This window comes from Hetaerina americana, unplaced genomic scaffold, assembly GCF_022747635.1.
Source record: "Hetaerina americana unplaced genomic scaffold, ioHetAmer1.1.p SCAF_80, whole genome shotgun sequence".
Classification (NCBI taxonomy): domain Eukaryota; kingdom Metazoa; phylum Arthropoda; class Insecta; order Odonata; family Calopterygidae; genus Hetaerina; species Hetaerina americana.
This window is the reverse complement of record NW_027287428.1, coordinates 1,202,964-1,220,859: the sequence shown is the minus strand read 5'-3', so window position 1 is coordinate 1,220,859 and position 17,896 is coordinate 1,202,964. Positions and strand designations below refer to the sequence as shown.

The window sequence follows — 17,896 nt, the reverse complement described above, 5'->3', positions numbered from 1 at the left end:
ACAACGTCGTTGCCAAACCTTCATTGTTGACAAATTTGACTTCGCACTGAGAGCAATTCTATAAGGAACAGAAAGCGCTTACATGGGAGTCATTTGTTAAGACTCATGGTTGAAACAAGATTTGGCAATCAGGCTCAATTTTCTCGCCTTGTCATTGGAGGAGAGCAAAAATATTGAGTTGACAATGGATGTTATCGCACTCAGTCGAAGGAAATAGAAGTATTTATATGAGTATTTGTGAAATCTCGGCGGTTAGCGACGATGTCATGCGGACATCGAGCTGAAGTCGTTTTCATCGGAAATGTCACTCATAATTATTTTCGTTGAGTAATTGCGATTCTTGACTTTCAATCGTCAGTCGTGACGACAGCAGTTATGAACTGTTTACGAATTGATTAGGTTGCAGCTTATTGAAGAATTTCATTGGAAGTTTATTTTATCAAATTGGGATGACACGATTTTATTTAGTTAAAAATGAATTTTTGTAAGGATGAAGTAGGAAAGGGTAAATCAAAATGCTCAGAAGGATTAGAGTTGCCAGGGTCACATTTTGCTCTACAAGTTGCTCTTCAGACCCTGAAAGAACGATGCCACAGATTACAGCAGCGCATTTCATCTCTGGAAGAAGAAAATGCTCGTTTGAAGCTACGCAAACATGATTGCGAGCCTGATATTCATTCCACCGGTGACAGTGAGCAGATACAGCTGGGGCAACTGAAGGAGCAAGTGTCTCAGTTAACTAGGCAGAAGTCTCAACTATCCCATCAAATTATAATGGTGGTTACGGAAAATAAACAGCTCTGGAATAGATTATCTCACATGACGAAAGTTAACAAGAGTCTCGGGAGTCATTTATCGAAAATATCAGATACTCTAAATCAGCATACTTCAGGACCTACCAGTAATTCCCCAAAGAAATCTAAAGGAGGGGATTTGAAACCTATGGCGCAGAAAAGTGACATTTCCTCTCTAACTTCAAGAACTACGAACATTGAGCCCATTGCTTATAGAAAATCTGGCTCAGAACAAAATTCTCCAAGTATGTGTTAACGTACATGTGTATAGTTTGCTTATCTAGGAAAGATTTTGAACCAAAACACAATCTCATTTTAGGGCCGATTGACAGCAGCCTGGAGGAAATATCATTGAAGCTTCTAAATAGTATTCAACTGGAGAAAAGTGAATTAGAGCAGCAGTATGCACAGGTAAGTGTATTTGTTTAGTCACTCGATTTGTTGTCTGGTTATGAGGGCGTATCAAAGAATGAAATGAACTTGAATGCTAAAATCAAGTAATCGTTATATATTTAAAAGCCCTCATGAAATTATTAAGATACACTGATTTTAATAAAGGTTTTTGCATGCATTTTTCATCAAATCAATGACCGAGTTATTCTACTTCTTAATTTTTTACTGGCAGATGGTGGAGATTAATAATGATACGTCACCATCCTTTAATTTGACCACCATGGGACTTTCATTTATCTATGAAGATGAGAACCACGCGGTCAAGTTGATAAAAGAAAACTGCAAAGACTTGGAGAAAATGAAGCAAGCCTTGCTGGAGCAGCAAATCACTTTAAAGAATGCTGTTTCCAAAGTCACTGCATTAAAGGAAGGTAAAGTTATTCTCTTTTGCTTCATTAAATATATTTAGCGACATCTCTTACAGATTTTCTCTGTCACTCGGCTTATTTTGATTGCCTGGACCATATATACACATAATGAAAATCCAGCCATGATACAGTTGGAATTCTACATTTTTTCTGCACCTTTGTAAAGAATGAAAAGTTGTGGCTTCATCTGAACTATACCCCAGCCTACTACTTGTCTACTCTCTTACTTGCTTGAGCTATATTAGCTAGAATGGAATCTGGAGTGAAAGAAGATAAGAGTCACTATTGATGTTTATGAATGAAAGGGCATAGTAATAAATCTGAACGTTGACTCAATGGGTGAGGTCGGATCCCATTTTATATCTACTAATTGTGTTCAACAGAATGTGACATTTACGCTACAGTGTCAAGGTGGAGAGTGTCTTGGGTGAAGCTGGGAGTGCTTAGTTTTGAGCCCCAGCCCCTCTAGTTTGTGTGAACGTGCTTCACCTAATAGCTACTTCGTTCATATTCTTCTCTCACAATTTCTTCTTTAATTGAGTCACTTTTTAGCTGTTAGGTAAGAGTTCTTCAGTATATTCCTTTATCTCTACCCGATGCTTTCATCTATTAGTGTCTCTCCTTTAGTATCTCGGATGCTTTGGGATTATTTAGTTGTCTCTTCACGAGTTTATAAACCATTTTACTTGGGCCCCTATGGATAAACCTGTTCTCTGTTTATGTTCGACAGATTCAGGCAAGATGTAGTGGAAGTTCGTCATTATGAGGAAAACAAATTTGCACTTTTCCACAGATTTATTTGTAACGTATAACGTGTTTCAGTTCATTGAATGCTCTTTTTACCTCTCGATTTCTGTAATTTCTCTAATTCTTTACATTTTCCTTATTTCCCCTCTTTGTTTCCACCTACCTTGCTCCTCACTCTTTTCTCCCCCCCCCTTTCCTCAAATAGGTATAAATACGAGGTATCACAATTTGAATCTTGTCTTGTACCTGAAGATGGTTCAATGAACTGAAATGCCTTGTATGCTACAAATAAATCTGTGTAAAAGTGCAAATTTGTGTTCCTCATATAGTTCTCTGTTGTCCAAAAGACAGTATTCTGAGGGTCAGACTCATTTCAAATGCATAGGGATAACAGAACCAAATTTTATAAATCTATTGTCCTTATTTTGATGCAAGAAACAAATTTGGAGATGAGGATCGGTACAATATTCTAAAATGAGTAGCTATATCCCGAGTGAATTGGATGTGAAATGATATTGCACATAATTTTATGTTTCTCCTTCAAGATACGTGTGACAGGAAGAAAAGAGGAAGAAAACTGGAATATAAATGATTTGACAATAGGAAGGTGATTGAGCATTAATTTCTTATAATTAGTTAAATTACTGATCTCTAGTGAACCAAGATGTTATACTATGTATGGATTAATGCCTTCAAACTTACCTCAGCAGCCATCACCATCGCATCTGTTGATGAAAAGTGCTTACTTTGAAAGTGTTTCTTCACATTAGGGAATAGGAAAAAATTCAGGCTAGGTATGGACTGGAGATAGAGGAGGAACCACTTGCCTTACTGATGATTTAGAGGTAGAGTGAGGAACCCATGCACACATCGATTTTTGTGAGATATTCATCAGCAATATTTGCAGTGTGTAGCATGGTATGAATTACATCATATCTAATTTGATGAAGCCAAGGTCTATGGCAAATAAATTATTATCATCGGGAGTGAAATAACATTGTTTGTTATTCGGCCTTGGTTGTATACCCCTTTCACTTCCTATCCTGAGCAGAGAGTTTTAAGGCAATAACCATCCCCCTGTTGTTGGAAGAGGCATTTCCATGTGTATGACAGATGGAATCTATCATTGAGCCATGTAATGCTCCAAAGGGAACTTCTAGAATTTTTATTATGTTCGTCCATGTTGTGTTGAAGTAAATTTAATTATAATGTATTTAATTGGGAAAATTTCTTTATACATGAGCCGGGGCATTTTTATTTACAGCTCAGGGGAAAATTTGCTGCCATCAGTGCCTAAAAAAGCATGGGAAGTGGAAAGAAAAAGATGCAATGAATGCTGATGATACTAATGAAAATGCTTTAAAACTGAATGATGGAGGAGAGCTAAAATACAAGGATCAGTGGACAGAGGACTTGACAGCTGATAAACTCGATAAGTCACATTCTGTTGGTCAGAAAGAGACTTTAAATACTGCTGCTACCCAAGAGCAAATGTATACTTGTCCGTTATGTGGAATGAACTTGGCCCATTCCACTCCCTTTGAAGTTTTTCAGAAACATGTTACTGAACATTTTCCCCCAGATAATTATGATACATCTTTAGCAAATGACTTTGATGTATTATAGTTACATGTTCCTATATTAATTCTAATCTAGATTGGAAAAATCATGTATGTAATGCTATGACTAGTCGGAGAACATATTAATTAAAAGGTATAATTTTTTTCAATTCCACTCATTATCCTGCCTTAAATGTATAATACATCAAACTGGTACAAAATTGTCTGGTCAGATCCTTCAATTTTCTCCCTTTTGATCTCTGAAGTCATTTCTCTGTTAACTTAGAATAATTACCAATGAAAATGTTCCAGGATAGTTGAGCATGTTTTGATGCCTTATTCATTCTTACCTTTATGGCATTGTACTCTTGGTTTGGGATTATCAAACAAATCCTTTTAACCCTAGGTGACCACCAAATAGAAACGTTAAATCCTGGCATAATGTGTGCTGCTAATGAAAGTTTGAACCATACTCATATGGTGCAAATTGGTAATCCCTATAATTTCAATTGTCACTTATCTAGACGGGGCAGTGCTGTTCTCACCCAATACAATATATTTGTCAATTAATGCATCAGCTGAGGATTACTGGTACTCTGATTATTATTGATAAACTGGAGTTCTTCAGCATACCTTATAGCCCCTTAGTCAGATGTTAGACATAACTTAGCCGGGGGTTAATTTTTCTACTCGGATACCTTGTGCAGGCCCAGTCTGTTGATATGGATGATAGCATTTTTATGAACAAATAATCTCCCAATTCACCATGCACCAAAATTTCCAGCAATGCAAGGCATAATAGGAAAACTTTATTTGGCTGTAGTTGCTTACACCCCTGATGAAAGAAATTTGAAAGCATACAGCTGTAGCTGCTATCTCATCTGAAGTATCACATCAACTTAAAGGTTCTTGGGTTTTATCTTTGAAATCCAAATTTATACATTGGTTCTTTTTATTTTATAAAACAATCTTTTATTTCAATTTAACTGTTTGACTAGCTTGATGTGGACGGTTTACCTTTACTTTACAGTATCTTAATCCCATGTACAGTATTGTGAATAGACTGTGATTCTGTGGCAGAAAGTCATTGTATAATGTGCATTAATGAAATGTGTACCGAGCGAAGGCAGGGTAAAATGGAATATGGCACAGAAAACTGAGAATATCCAGGAAATTGATTAATCCTTGGTTACCTTTTTAACCTTGTCAGTTGGTCTGATTTCCAAGTATCCATTACAATAGTCATTCACCTTCATGTTCCATTTTTTGGCACACAATTCCAACCTTGTTTCCATTTAAAGTATTTTCATATATTCAATATGTTGAGCTTCTTATTTCATTGAATTCATTGTTTGTATATATGTAAATAATAATTGAACATTCCATGTTGGAGTGAAAAAAATTGCCTTATTACATGTTGGGATTGACTTAAAACCTGTTTGTATCATAGATATGTATTTTGGCGTTTACAGTTTGTACAGGTTAAGTATTTAAAATTAGTTTTGTAATTAAGCTGTATATATGTAAAATGATCAAGAATTGCTACTTTTGTGAATAAATAAATTTTTTTAAATAAATAGTTGCTTTTGAATGAAATAACATTCTTTTCAGCCATTTATGAATGAAATTATTACTTTTATGCACAGCAAATTCATTTGGCATTATAACTTGGGTTGATGATACCTACAATAACAAAATATTGGTGCTATACATAATCTAAGGTAAGAAAGAAAATTTCAAGATTCCTTTGACCATAATGGTATATTGGAGGATTTTCTATTTCATATATTGACTATCATGAAGTCATGGGTATTAACATGCTTCATAGAAAGGAGGAAATTCATGAATGAAAGCATTAATATTGAGGAATCATTTCAAGATGTATTTTATTCCTAACAAACAATATCAGTTCCAATGACAGTTAATGTAAAAATTAATACCTATGACCTTATTGAACAAAAAATGGAACTCGGTAGCCATAATGAGGGAACTGCAAAATGAAAGCAAATAAGACATGTTATGCGGTTATTTACTGGAAAGTTGATACCTTGTAAGGTATTCAAGATACTCCACAATTTAGTGTTTCTTAATGGTTCACGATCCTATTCTGGAAATGCAGGTGGGTCTGTAAGGACCTGCATATTCGCCAGAGACACTAGCAGTCCCACAAGGTTTCACTTGGTGATTTAGGTCTTCCAAACATTAGGGACCTCCAAAAAATTCAGCTACTACTCACTCTACCACAAAAACAATTTCTGGCAGAATCAACAAGCTAATTAGTCATCGTTTTCGGCTTGGATTTTAGCTAGTCATTTCACTTTTTGTCCATACTAGTGCAGTTTTTATAGAAGATTGACCTAAATAGGATAGGCATACTGCAGAACAATGTTATGCAGGATGTGTATACAGTGGTCAGGATTTAAATAAAGACATCAGAATTTCAAGCATTGGACTGTTTGAATGACAGTTCTTTGAATACAGTACTTACTCCCTTTTTCATCAAATTTCTTGCTAGGACTAAGGCTTAAGATGGAGGAAAAAATCAAAATTATGCCAATTAACAAGGGAGTTTAACTAAACTATTCGTATCCCAATAACTGCTGGTGGGACCATCAATTTTCTGTTTGAACCACCATTCTATCATTTAGGATTGACTTATCAGATTGGTGGAGTTTTATTTCGATTTGAATTCAAGAAACACACCTATCAATGGCTGGATATGTAATCATTATTGTATAAATGCCCACAAAACTCAAGGTCAAATGCTAATTTGTACCTGTCTTGGTGGGTCATGCCCTTACAATACCAACCATAAGGTAAGATTTTGAGTTAGAAACCACATTAACTGATTTTTGTGGAATTATTAATGGATGTGTGCTGTAAAAAGATTTGATTAGCCTTGTATTCTTATTTATTCCCAATCTTTGGTATTTACAGAGCCCCATCCTGAAAAAACCACAATTTATATTTTGGCTTACAGACTGATGAACCTCCTGAGATCTCCAACGGAGACTATCAAAATGACTCACTGAAAACTAGCTAAATATCAATCAGTATGTTTCATAATTTGGTATTCTTTGGTGTTTTAGGTCTTCATCAATGTAGCCAAAAATGGAGGAGGGAGCACAAGAACAAGTCTTTTATCCCAGGGTATAGGAATGGAGGCTTACCTTTGAATGTCTCCGCCATTAGAGGCAATGTGGTGGCTTGCGGGGTATTATGTAGATGTATAATGTAGATGAATGTGCTCTTTGTGCATCAGGACTTCCACTATCCTTCGCAGTCTTTCTTTGATGAGGACCTCTGATAAGTGTCAGGATTAATGATTTATACCTTAGGACCCTAGGATAATTGGCTGGTAAGAAATCCCCTAAATAATGTCGTCTATTTGCCGGTGAAAGCAGGGAATGCAGTCAACAGGGCAAAATTTTCCTCTATATTGAATAGAAATTTTTGCCAGCATCATTGTAATTGAGTTCATACATACATATTATGTGATAAATATAGACTGACTGAGAATGATTGGTATTATGACAATATGGATTTCTATAGGATCACACAAAAATCACCAAAAAAACATAGTTAAGGTAAACTTCTAGTATGTATTAGATAAACAAAGGCAATACAATTTTACAAAGCCTGAATATAAAAATCTACAATCAGTCAAATCACAGGGATCAACTCAACCAAGATCAGTTGGTTTTGCATCGCTGACTTCAGCTAAGGGTGCCTTTTCCACTGACTTCTGCAGGAGATTTTGGCTAAACCATGAAGGTCTTGGTTTTTTCAATTCGACAATACGCTTTCCCTGTAAATAAAAATCCATGTCAGAAGGTTAAACATCCTCTTCTAATATGGATAGATTAGAGATTACAAGTGATTCATAATGCTAAGCCAATGGCAAAACCCCTTTTTGGCACTTTTCTAGGGATCCCTGAAAAAGTGAAATGCAAATAGTGGGAAAAAGAGAATTTTCGCTGTTGAAAATACTATTTTTTCAACGTTTTTTCATTCTCCATCAGGATAATATTTACAATCCAGAGTAATTGAGGAATACTTAACTCATGAGAATCTGAGCTACCTTGCCATCCATTTGACTAGTGCAAACAGTTGCCCAACTTTAAAAGTTTTGAAGAAAATCAAATTATTTTTGATTCAATGTACTTTTCGTGCGATAAATCAAATTTCAATACTTTTTATTATTCAGGAGCACATCACTGTTATATCTGTTACATTGAGGCTGAACGAGTGACCCTAGTTGGCAGTTACCAGTTCTTGTGTTTTTCATGCTTCATCATGTTTGGATCAGTCCTTTTCATTCCTCATATTTTTAATTTTTGGGCAATATGAATAGCCTCCCTCAGGTTTTATTACAATGCATACATTACATAGCTAAATCCTAGTCATACAATATATTTATATAATAGAACGAATTTTTCCCTGGCCGACTGAGATTACCAGTTAAAGCAGTTCACATTTTCATCAATAGCGGCACTTACTACTGCCCCACCATATTCCTACCAGGATTCGATTAAGGGTGCCAGATCTTTGTGGGAAAACACAACTGCGGCACAGGGAAAGGATATGGCCCCCCAACCATGAAGTGTGAATTCCACACACCATTTGGCTCAGAACTGGGTGAACTCTACCATCACCTAACACCAGCCTTTGGGTTGATTACTGTGATTTTGGTTTACACATAAGTTACTGTTTTAAAATGTGAATTTTTTTAAATCCAACACGGTGATGCTAATAGCAGGAAAACTGTAAATGAAATCGTGTATATACAGGGTTCTACATAGGTAGGAAAAATAAGAAATTGTATGGGATGTGAAAAAAATGTCAACTGTGGGAAAACATAAATTTTGACAATGCAAACATGGGGTCTGACAGTAATCATCACTGAAGAGGGAATAATTAGGGAATAGTAGTTAGAGGGAATAGTAGTATTTTTCGTTTTTACGGTTGGTGACCTAACACCCCCCGCCACACGCCCTTGCGGCGGCTTGCGGGGTATTATGTAGATTATGTAGATGTAATTAGGCTCAATGAATTTATGAGAATATCATTCAGTTAGCTACCATATTTTTAACTACTGCATCATACACACAAGACTTTGCAGTCTAGTTTAGCCTTGGATCAATACATGTCAAGGAAAATACAATTCTTTTTACCTTAATGTTACATATTTTCCTTACTTCATGAATCTTGGGCAATTTATGGCAACATTTATGATTGGAAAAATTGGGTTAAAGTGATCCAAATTTTACTGTGCTATTAAAGATCAAATGGAGAATAAAAAAATTACATGAATATTTAATAGTCATGGGTATAACTGAGAAACAAAAAATTGGCTGGTCGACTGAGTGAGAGATACACAGAAAATTAACTTCACAAAAGTACTTAGGCCATTGAAATAATAAATGGGACAAAACAGAATGGAACACTTTAATCCCACAGCTATTAATCATATCCTCCCTTTTTTATAGCTAATCCCTTATTAAATTGATCTGTAGCTTCCTGAATGATAGTTCTCCTGTAGCCTTGTTAAATGATCTATAATCCACATGCCAGAATGAGAACTAGGCTTGCATGCACATATTATGAAGTTGGGGGCAGTTTTTTTTTCATTAAAACAATCATTTCCTATCAGCCCTCATAAAAATGAGTAACCATATTAGTAATGCTTTGCAATTATTGATAGTCATTAGTCTTTTCTATTGCACCTTAAAGAGTTTCTCTCTTTGGCTTGGCTTCTCTGTCACGAGACTGCAGCTCAGATTTGGTCTAGCATGCAGTAATAAGGCTCAGCTAAATTAGTTGTTTTTACTTAGACATTGAATTTCTTTGAGAATACGGTATATTAAGAAATAAAGGTCTTCACGGGAGAAAGTATTCTTCTGACATTGGCAAACTAGGCCAAAAAAATTAGCAATGTACAATTTTGCAGTTTCAACATCTTTAAAGGAGCTACAGTGATGTGACAAAAATTAACTGCTGAGGTGGATTTTCCAAGGCACCTGATGACATACCAAATCAAAGGGCATTATTCAGAATGCACATTTTATATTCAAGAAATTCATTTAATAAAAATAAAACATAATAATTGCAATCAAACATGATATAACGTATTTATAAGAGGCTTGCTTTTAAAGTAAGTGCCGTTTTGAAATTCAATCACTGCAGAGATGCAGTCGGCATTTGGTGCATGTGTACCTACATCTGTTAGAATACTTGTTTTTATTTATTTCAAAATGGTACTCGCTAAAAAAACATGCCTCGAATATCAAGATTGGCATATTGGCTTGATTACAACACAACAACTTACCTTCCAATAATCTGAGGGATATTGCTCTTTTTCACCCTCGTACAACACTACTACATCTTTTTCTATTGGAGAAAGTCCCAATCTGTTTTGAATAGCTTCTTGGATCGCCTCAGTTTCCTGCTTTACTTTGGCATAACAATTAGCTGAAAGATAATATGTAATGGCAAAAAATTATTACAGAGCCATAACAAATATACAATATTTTGCAATATTAAGAGATGATGATGCTAATTAAGTTTGATTTTTAGCATATGCAGCTATTTCAAAAAGCTAATAAGCAGTAGTCCCTAACTCACTATCAAATCACCCATGATAGAAAAGCAGTTTCTTTCCAGGGATTGTCAGGCAAGTTTCACCCTAGTCCTGGAGTAACCTTGAGATTGAAGTAATCATTAATGCAATTTGGCTGCTATACACTCATATAGGAGTCACAGGCTGGCCTGGCGTGCTCTGATTGGCTGTTCCTTGGTCGTAAAGTGGAAATATTATTTTCCATTTCAAAGTGTGCGTGTAACCATCCTCACAGTGGAAAACTTTGGATTTTTCCTATTACCAAGTTTTCACATCTTACAAAACCCCATTCCAAATAAAAGTTTTAATGAGCCTTCCCTTGTCATCCATATCATGAGCCCTATCATCAATTCCCTTCTTGTGAATGCTTGTTGCCTAATGCTTTTCATCTCCGTAGGCCCATACTACTTTGACCATTTTGGTCCAAAACACTTCAATATACATAAACTGTTCCACCTGCTCTAGTTTTTGCTCTCTATTTTAATGCATAAATTAGCCTTTATCTTTCCTGAAAACTAGATAACTTTTGTTTCATTCAATTTTACTCTCATCCCATACCTAGCACCCTGACTTTCCAATACACTAACCAGAGTTTGCAACCCTTCTGCTCACTGGCAAACTAAAATTTGATCATCCCCAAATGCCGGTCCCGGTGGCGGCGCGGTAACGTCCCTGACTGCCAACCAAAGGGTTGGGGGTATGATACAAGCCTGGGTGGGTTTTCCTTCACCTAGGGCTTGGGTGTTCGTAATCATGTTCATTGCTATCACTATTAATATTCTGATGTAAAAAGCCAAAGAGTGCTGTTTTCGGACTAAGAATAAATAAATAAACCTAACTAATTTCATGACTTGTCCACTGACTTTAATACATGCATATATCTCCAGTCTTCCCAAGCCTCTTTAACTATTTCTCCCACATATCGTGGGTAGCAAAGATTATAATGGACAATCCTGTCTTACTCCTCTTCCTAACACTGCCCATTAGGACTCTCCATCCCCCACTCGCACCTGAGCAGTCTGAAATGTGTAGGCGTTATGGATTACCCTCCTATTCCCTCATTCTCTCATACAAAACAGACAAATACATCCTGATTTTTTCTATGCTCCTATCTATTAGTAACTTCATTACTGCAATGGCATTATGCATGCCTCTTCCCTTCCTGACCCCCAAAGTGATAATCCCTTAAGTAATCATTTGACCTGATCTCCATCTGTTCGTGATCTTCAGAACCAATTTCGCAGCATGCAAAATCAAACTCATTGTTACGTAGCTCTCACCTATAGCTGCCTTTGTCTTTTTTAAATTGGAACTAACACTGACCTCACAATGTCCTCCGACCAGCTTCCATTCTCATAAATTCAACAAATCAGTCCATGAAGACTCCGCTCCCACATTTTCCTAACCTTTTATATAGTTCCTCAGGAATGTTTTCTAACCCCAAGGCCTCATTTGATTTTATTTCCCTTAATACTGCTTCATTGTTCAGTATGCCTGGACCTAAGCCATCTTAATCTATGCCATATTTTCATGTCTAACCTAGCCAGCCTAATGTCTTCACCATCCAGTTATCCTATTCATTACTTCCACCTGTTTTGGGTCTTCTCTAGTTCAACTAATATTTATCCTGACTAAGCTTTGACTGTTTGCAACAATTTTCACTTCTTCCTTCCTGACAGTTTTAACCTTCCTGTGCAGCCGACCAATTTCATTCTTCCTCGGCAAACTTTCCATATCCTTGCACTGGATCTTCCACCATGCTTCTTTTCCTCTATTTGTAACTCATCTCAGTTTATTAATTAAATCTTTATACTTCCTTTAGCCTAACTATGTATTTACATTCTTCCATTTCCTTCTTTTGTCTAACTTCCTAATCAACTCATCCAATATTTCCTGGTAATTTTCCTATTATATTTTCACCTTTCTTTTAGTTTGTAGCTTCAAGTTCCACAATGAAGTTTGCAGAAATCCAATTAAATATCTAGAAGCAATTCCAGATAAAAGAGCCACCATGTTTGTGTACATCAAAACAAGGGCATGTGGCAGGCGTTTTTGGGGCACCATACATGTATCGTAATGGAAACAAAGGATAGTAAGGAGGCCTGTGAGTGAAGACTTTTTTTGTACATGCTGTACACCTTTGAGAATATCAACCGTGAGAATTGGAAACTACGGATCACAGCAATAGAAAAGTGTAAATATGCGATGGATTTTAGCTGCTTCTGTCTGGAATATTTGAATCGAGAAATGTTTAAGAAAATTCTCCCTTTCCATAAATGTTGCAAAGGCATTGAAGAAAATACTTTTTGCGGCTGAAACGGATATTCTTATGGCCGTGAACATATTTCCGGAAATGTTTGTATTATGAACGATCTAATTGTCATTATCGTTTTTGAAAGCATAGGAATAGTTTTAATTTAAGCAAGAAGCACACATTGGCACATGTAGGAAAAGGGATTCAAGATACGAGAGGTATTTAAAACATTTCTGAATAAGATGAATGAACTTTTGTGCAGAGCTAAAACTCAATGAAAGAATTAACACCAATTTTCGTCAATATCTACGGACGTCGAAGAAATACGGCGTTTAACTGACACAGATTGAGCAGGTGAATACTTACGGCATAAAACACTTTCTTCGTGATGATGACCACATCTATCACAAATTCTAAGGTTATTCTTCGGCAGCAGAATTTTGAGCCGATAGTAAGGGTGGCCAAATTTCCGCTTCAGTCGCTTTTCCACCGTTCTTCGACTTTTTGGAACAGCCCATAAAATTCCATTTTCAAAAATACTATCTAAAATACTTTCTTTATTTTTATTAATTGAGGAATCAAGAGAGGGAATTCCAGCAACTGCAGATGTACATATAAAATATAAGAATTACAGTCATAACCCTAACAGCTGAAGATAAGATCACGGCTATTGAAGTGTTAAGAATGCCTTGATTGTAGTACTAATAAAATGAATTAAATGCAAACAACTTGCAACATATAATAACACAACTTACTTTGCGGCTGAAATCCACGAAATGGAGATGAAAATATAGCTTCCAATGCTGTAAATGACTCATTTAGCAGACGTGCAATCGATCTTGATAAAGCCGCCATCTTATTAAACGCATTCTTTTGTTTTTTGTAGTACGCACTTCTCCGTTCAGCGCTATGGCCGTGTCTATGTTATGGCTTGGAGACTCAGGATGTTCATCAGTCTTGAATATGGCGTGTATCAGTACGGGTAGACTATGTGCGAGAGTGGAGAGGTTCTGTCAATTTAGTCACAGCATTCAAGTTCGTAAAAAAACAACAATTGGATCCACAAAGTTGATACAATTTGGTTTTCAGCCAAGCTCTCGATCGCTCACCCAAGGGTGCCAGGTACGTTGCATGCTTTTATTTCATTGTAATATTATTCCGAAAAACACGTCAAAAAATCTTTGATTTTCCTTGCGTTAGTGTGAAATTTCATCCTAGTTGAACTCCTTTTAGAGTGACTTTCATTTGTGTGTATTTCATTTGGAAAGATATATTTTGCTGTGGTGTCAGTGATTGTGAGACGATCAGGGATAAATCTCATGTATTTATTTCAATGAATGCGAATTCTGTCAGTAACTCAGAAGAAAAGTTAAAAATATATCTGGGTCCATGCTCATCAAACAGTTTTTGTGGATTTCTTTCTGTTATTGAATTTTTAAGATGATATCGAAAGTAGTGGATGCTCCGTTGGAAGTCAACAATGATAATTACCCATCCTGATAAAACATGTATTTGGTGAAATATTCTGCTGTTTGCGAATGTAAATGCATTTTTGAAAGTTTTTGATGTTATGTCTGAGTTTTAGCAAGAGTCGTCTGCTTTTCAGCAGAAAGTGATTCTATCGAAATGGAAATTCGATTCGATATTAATTTAAAATGTGATTTGCATAGGCGTCTATCAGTAGAGAGGATAGAATGATTATTGAGGTTGAGAAATTCTTATGCCAAATAATTTTATTGTTAGCTATGAATTGTCTGGTGCCATTGATCTGGAGGCTATTGTGTGTCTTCTCTCCCCATGCTGAATGGTACTGAAAAATACGTTGCGAATTCTTCGCTCGATACCTAACTCGCCGGCGGCAACCTCTCACTCGATTCCAGTTAAGAGCATATGCTATCTTTTTCGTGAATGTCGCTACGCAATGAACTCTCTTTGTTACTGAAATAATTTATTTCTCGTCGCAGCCATGCCACTTCCGATGCTATTACAATCGTAATCCACATCTTGCGGTTATTGACGAATATGTTAAAATTTTAGATTATGGAGAGTTTACCGTGTTTACGTCGATTGCCTTACCTTAAAAATTGCGATAGAAAACATTAATTAATCATTTTTTCGTAAATTGCCTTCAGGTATTTTTTTACCGAAATAATTCCTATTTTATATTACATTTCTTGACAGTCAGGGTCTTTTGAATGCAGCGGAGGGAATGCATCACTTCTCACTCCCTGAGCGAGTTTTTTGTTTTCTTAATTGCAACTGAAGATTGTGGTTGCAATACTTTGGTTGTTATTCAGAATACTTCATTATGTGTAATGTGACAAATTAGATGTTTGCACAATGCACTGTTAATGACCTTGAGCACTGTCCCTGTAATTGTCGTAGGCATTATTCTATATCAGCAAGTTGGCCGAATATAACCCATATTTTTTCTGTTGGATCTTTCTCTCTTTTAGTGGGATCGAAATGAGAGAAAGTGTGGCTTGGTGTGACCAAGCGGAATAACCGCTGAAAAGAAAAAGCTTCTTTAAGATAACGTAAAACCTCCCACCACTAAGAGATTTAATATCGTTGTAGTCGAAAACAGTTTACATATGAAGTCCATTTATGTCTGCTGTACAGATTTAGCTCCAATGTACAAAATAATGTTTTAGATTCTCTATTATTTATAATGTATTAATTAATGAGAAAGCTGAAATATTTCCTTATCGCATATCTTCAAAGTTAAAGGTTTAACTGTAAATAATTATTCTCTGGTAGAGCGATAGTCGATTCACGAAAGCTACTCCGCCACGGTGGCTAGGGGCAACATTGGAAATAATTAACGTTCGCTTTGTATGAACGTAATTTCTACAATCATTCTTTGTGCTAAATCTACTATTTGGTTATGGTAATTTAGAACTTCGCTTTTGAAATATAACGGCGAATCAAGCTTTGGAACATTTTAAAGCCGTCGAAAAACAAGACGGCCCGAAGGTTTCAGTATTTCCCAAAAGAGAAATATACGAGGGTCATCCGGAAAGTAGTACCCGTTCGTGAAATAAAGACACAAAAGTAAATATTAACAAACATAAAAAATTTTATTTGAAAGAGGATACTTTAAACTACTTCTCAACATAATCTCCAAGCAAATTAAGGCATTTGTCATAACGTGTGACAAGTTTCTGTATTCCTGCTGCATAGTCCTTCGCCGCCAGCTCATTGAGATACGCGAGGGACCCATCTTGCACAAATTTTTGCATAATGCAGATGGTGTTTAACAATTTCATGAACAATTGTTCGAGAAACATTGGGAAAATGCTCACAGATGTCATCAATTGTGACGCGCCGATCGTTCCTCACGAATTCGTCAACTGAGCTCACCAGTTGGTCTGTAATGAAAGACGGTCTCTCCGAACGCTCATCGTCGTGTGTGTTCCCCCTCCCCATGTTGAAGTTGCGACACCACCGCCGAACAGACGACTCGTCCATTACATTGTCTCCATACACCTCCTTTAATTGGCGATGAATATCACATGGGCGAACGTTTCTTGCATTGAGGAATTTAATCACTGCCCTCACTTCACAACTGGCGGCGTTCTCAATTTTTTTAAACATTGTAAACAATCACAGAAACAACACAGGCAATGCTAGCGTCACGCAACTTGGCTCAGAGAAGGCAGACAAGCCACTGAAGCTATCTGACCTCGTCCAGGGGCTACTCGCGTCGTCAGCACTTCATGCGGCACGAACGGGTACTACTTTCCGGATGACCCTCGTATATCATAGTTTTTTTCTTAGGACCTTCATCGTCACAGCCAATGTGTACTGGACCTATGCTCCCTTGAAAATATATACTTCTGCAGGGTTCAACAATACTACCTTGATCAAAAAGTTCCCGGAATAACCACCGTGTGGCGCTCCCATCGTTCCGATTTGAGTTCTGTTTTTTTTGTTAAATTGGTACATCTGTTGTTGATATTCCCTTTAAATCTTAGTGTCATAACTTGACATTTGCAAAAGTTACGTAGCCAAGAGTACATCTATCTCTGTGTGTGTTGGCGATTTTTTACAATTTCAGAAATGGATTTAAATTTGCAACAACGAACTTGTATTAAATTTTGCGTAAAAAACGGATTTAGTGGCGCACGGACGTTGGAAATGTTGGAAAAGTGTTTCGGCAACGATTCTCTAAAAAAAACGGTCGTTTACCAGTGGCACGAGCGGTTCAGAAGTGGTCGTGAGTCAATCGAAGATGATGAACGCAGTGGCAGACCATCGACATCGAAAGTCGGTGAAAAAATTGATAAAGTAAAAGAAATGTTGGTCAATAACCGCAAATTAACCATCAGAGAAATAGCGGAGGACTTGAACATTGCCTATGGATCCGCCCAAGACATTGTGGTTAATGATTTGGGTTTCCGTCGTGTAGCAGCAAAGTTGGTTCCAAAAGACCTCAATTTCATGCAAAAAAGAGACCGTGTTGACGTCGCAAAAGACATGATTTGCGAGGCTGAACCCGATCCCACATTCATCAAAAGGATCATTACTGGAGACGAGACGTGGGTTTATGAGTACGACACGCAATCCAGACATCAGGCAAGTGAATGGCGTTCACCAAATGAGCCGAGACCAAAAAAACCACGTCGTTTTCAGTCAAAAAAGAAGGCAATGCTGACGGTTTTCATGGATTACAACGGTGTAGTGCATCATGAATTTTTGCCAGAAGGCCAGACAGTAAACAAAGAGTATTATTTGGGCGTTATGAGACGTTTGCGTGAAGCAATTCGCCGAAAGAGACCAGAAATGTGGGCAGAAAACTCGTGGATTTTGCACCATGATAACGCACCGTCGCACAGTGCTATCATTATTCGTAATTTTTTGACGAAAAATGCAACAAATACCATCCAACAGCCACCGAATTCACCTGATTTGGCTCCCTGTGACTTCTTTCTGTTCAATCGAGTTAAAAAACCATTACGGGGAACGCGTTTTAGCAGCCGAGAGGAAGTAATGGAAAAATCGTAGGAAGCACTGATGGACATACCGAAAACCGACCGTAACTTTTGCAAATGTCAAGTTATGACACTAAGATTTAAAGGGAATATCAACAACAGATGTAC

At 36.8% G+C, this 17,896-nt stretch overlaps 3 protein-coding genes across 3 annotated transcripts in view; 2 read left to right on the top strand and 1 right to left on the bottom strand.

Annotated features, from left to right (window-relative positions):
* The first annotated feature begins 169 nt into the window (after positions 1-169).
* Positions 170-5,492, top strand: spn-F (Protein spindle-F). The gene is made up of 4 exons (XM_071597157.1): positions 170-1,039; positions 1,114-1,205; positions 1,420-1,618; positions 3,627-5,492. Exons 1-4 carry the CDS (start codon positions 475-477, stop codon positions 3,986-3,988), a joined length of 1,218 nt encoding a protein of 405 aa, XP_071453258.1. The 5' UTR covers positions 170-474; the 3' UTR covers positions 3,989-5,492.
* Positions 5,493-7,509: 2,017 nt separating this feature from the next.
* On the bottom strand, positions 7,510-13,653 carry mRpL32 (mitochondrial ribosomal protein L32). The gene is made up of 4 exons (XM_071597127.1): positions 13,550-13,653; positions 13,161-13,394; positions 10,250-10,392; positions 7,510-7,729 (listed from the first exon to the last, which is right to left on the bottom strand). Exons 1-4 carry the CDS (start codon positions 13,647-13,649, stop codon positions 7,604-7,606), a joined length of 603 nt encoding a protein of 200 aa, XP_071453228.1. The 5' UTR covers positions 13,650-13,653; the 3' UTR covers positions 7,510-7,603.
* Positions 13,654-13,703: 50 nt separating this feature from the next.
* Positions 13,704-17,896, top strand: part of qless (decaprenyl diphosphate synthase subunit 1 qless) — a 166,051-nt gene continuing 161,858 nt past the window's right edge. The window contains exon 1 of the mRNA XM_071597144.1: positions 13,704-13,916. Coding sequence (XP_071453245.1) covers positions 13,704-13,916 — 213 coding nt within the window. The remainder of the gene's footprint in view (positions 13,917-17,896) is intronic.

Excerpts from the sequence above, each read along its gene's own strand:
- mRpL32 (XM_071597127.1), bottom strand. The coding sequence starts at position 13,649 with ATGGCGGCTTTATCAAGATCGATTGCACGTCTGCTAAATGAGTCATTT. Across the intron at positions 13,395-13,549 it reads TCGTGGATTTCAGCCGCAAA|TTGCTGGAATTCCCTCTCTT; the intron begins GTAAGTTGTGTT and ends GTACATCTGCAG. Across the intron at positions 7,730-10,249 it reads ATCCCTCAGATTATTGGAAG|GGAAAGCGTATTGTCGAATT; the intron begins GTAAGTTGTTGT and ends TTTTATTTACAG.
- spn-F (XM_071597157.1), top strand. The coding sequence starts at position 475 with ATGAATTTTTGTAAGGATGAAGTAGGAAAGGGTAAATCAAAATGCTCA. Across the intron at positions 1,040-1,113 it reads CTCAGAACAAAATTCTCCAA|GGCCGATTGACAGCAGCCTG; the intron begins GTATGTGTTAAC and ends ATCTCATTTTAG. Across the intron at positions 1,206-1,419 it reads TAGAGCAGCAGTATGCACAG|ATGGTGGAGATTAATAATGA; the intron begins GTAAGTGTATTT and ends TTTTACTGGCAG.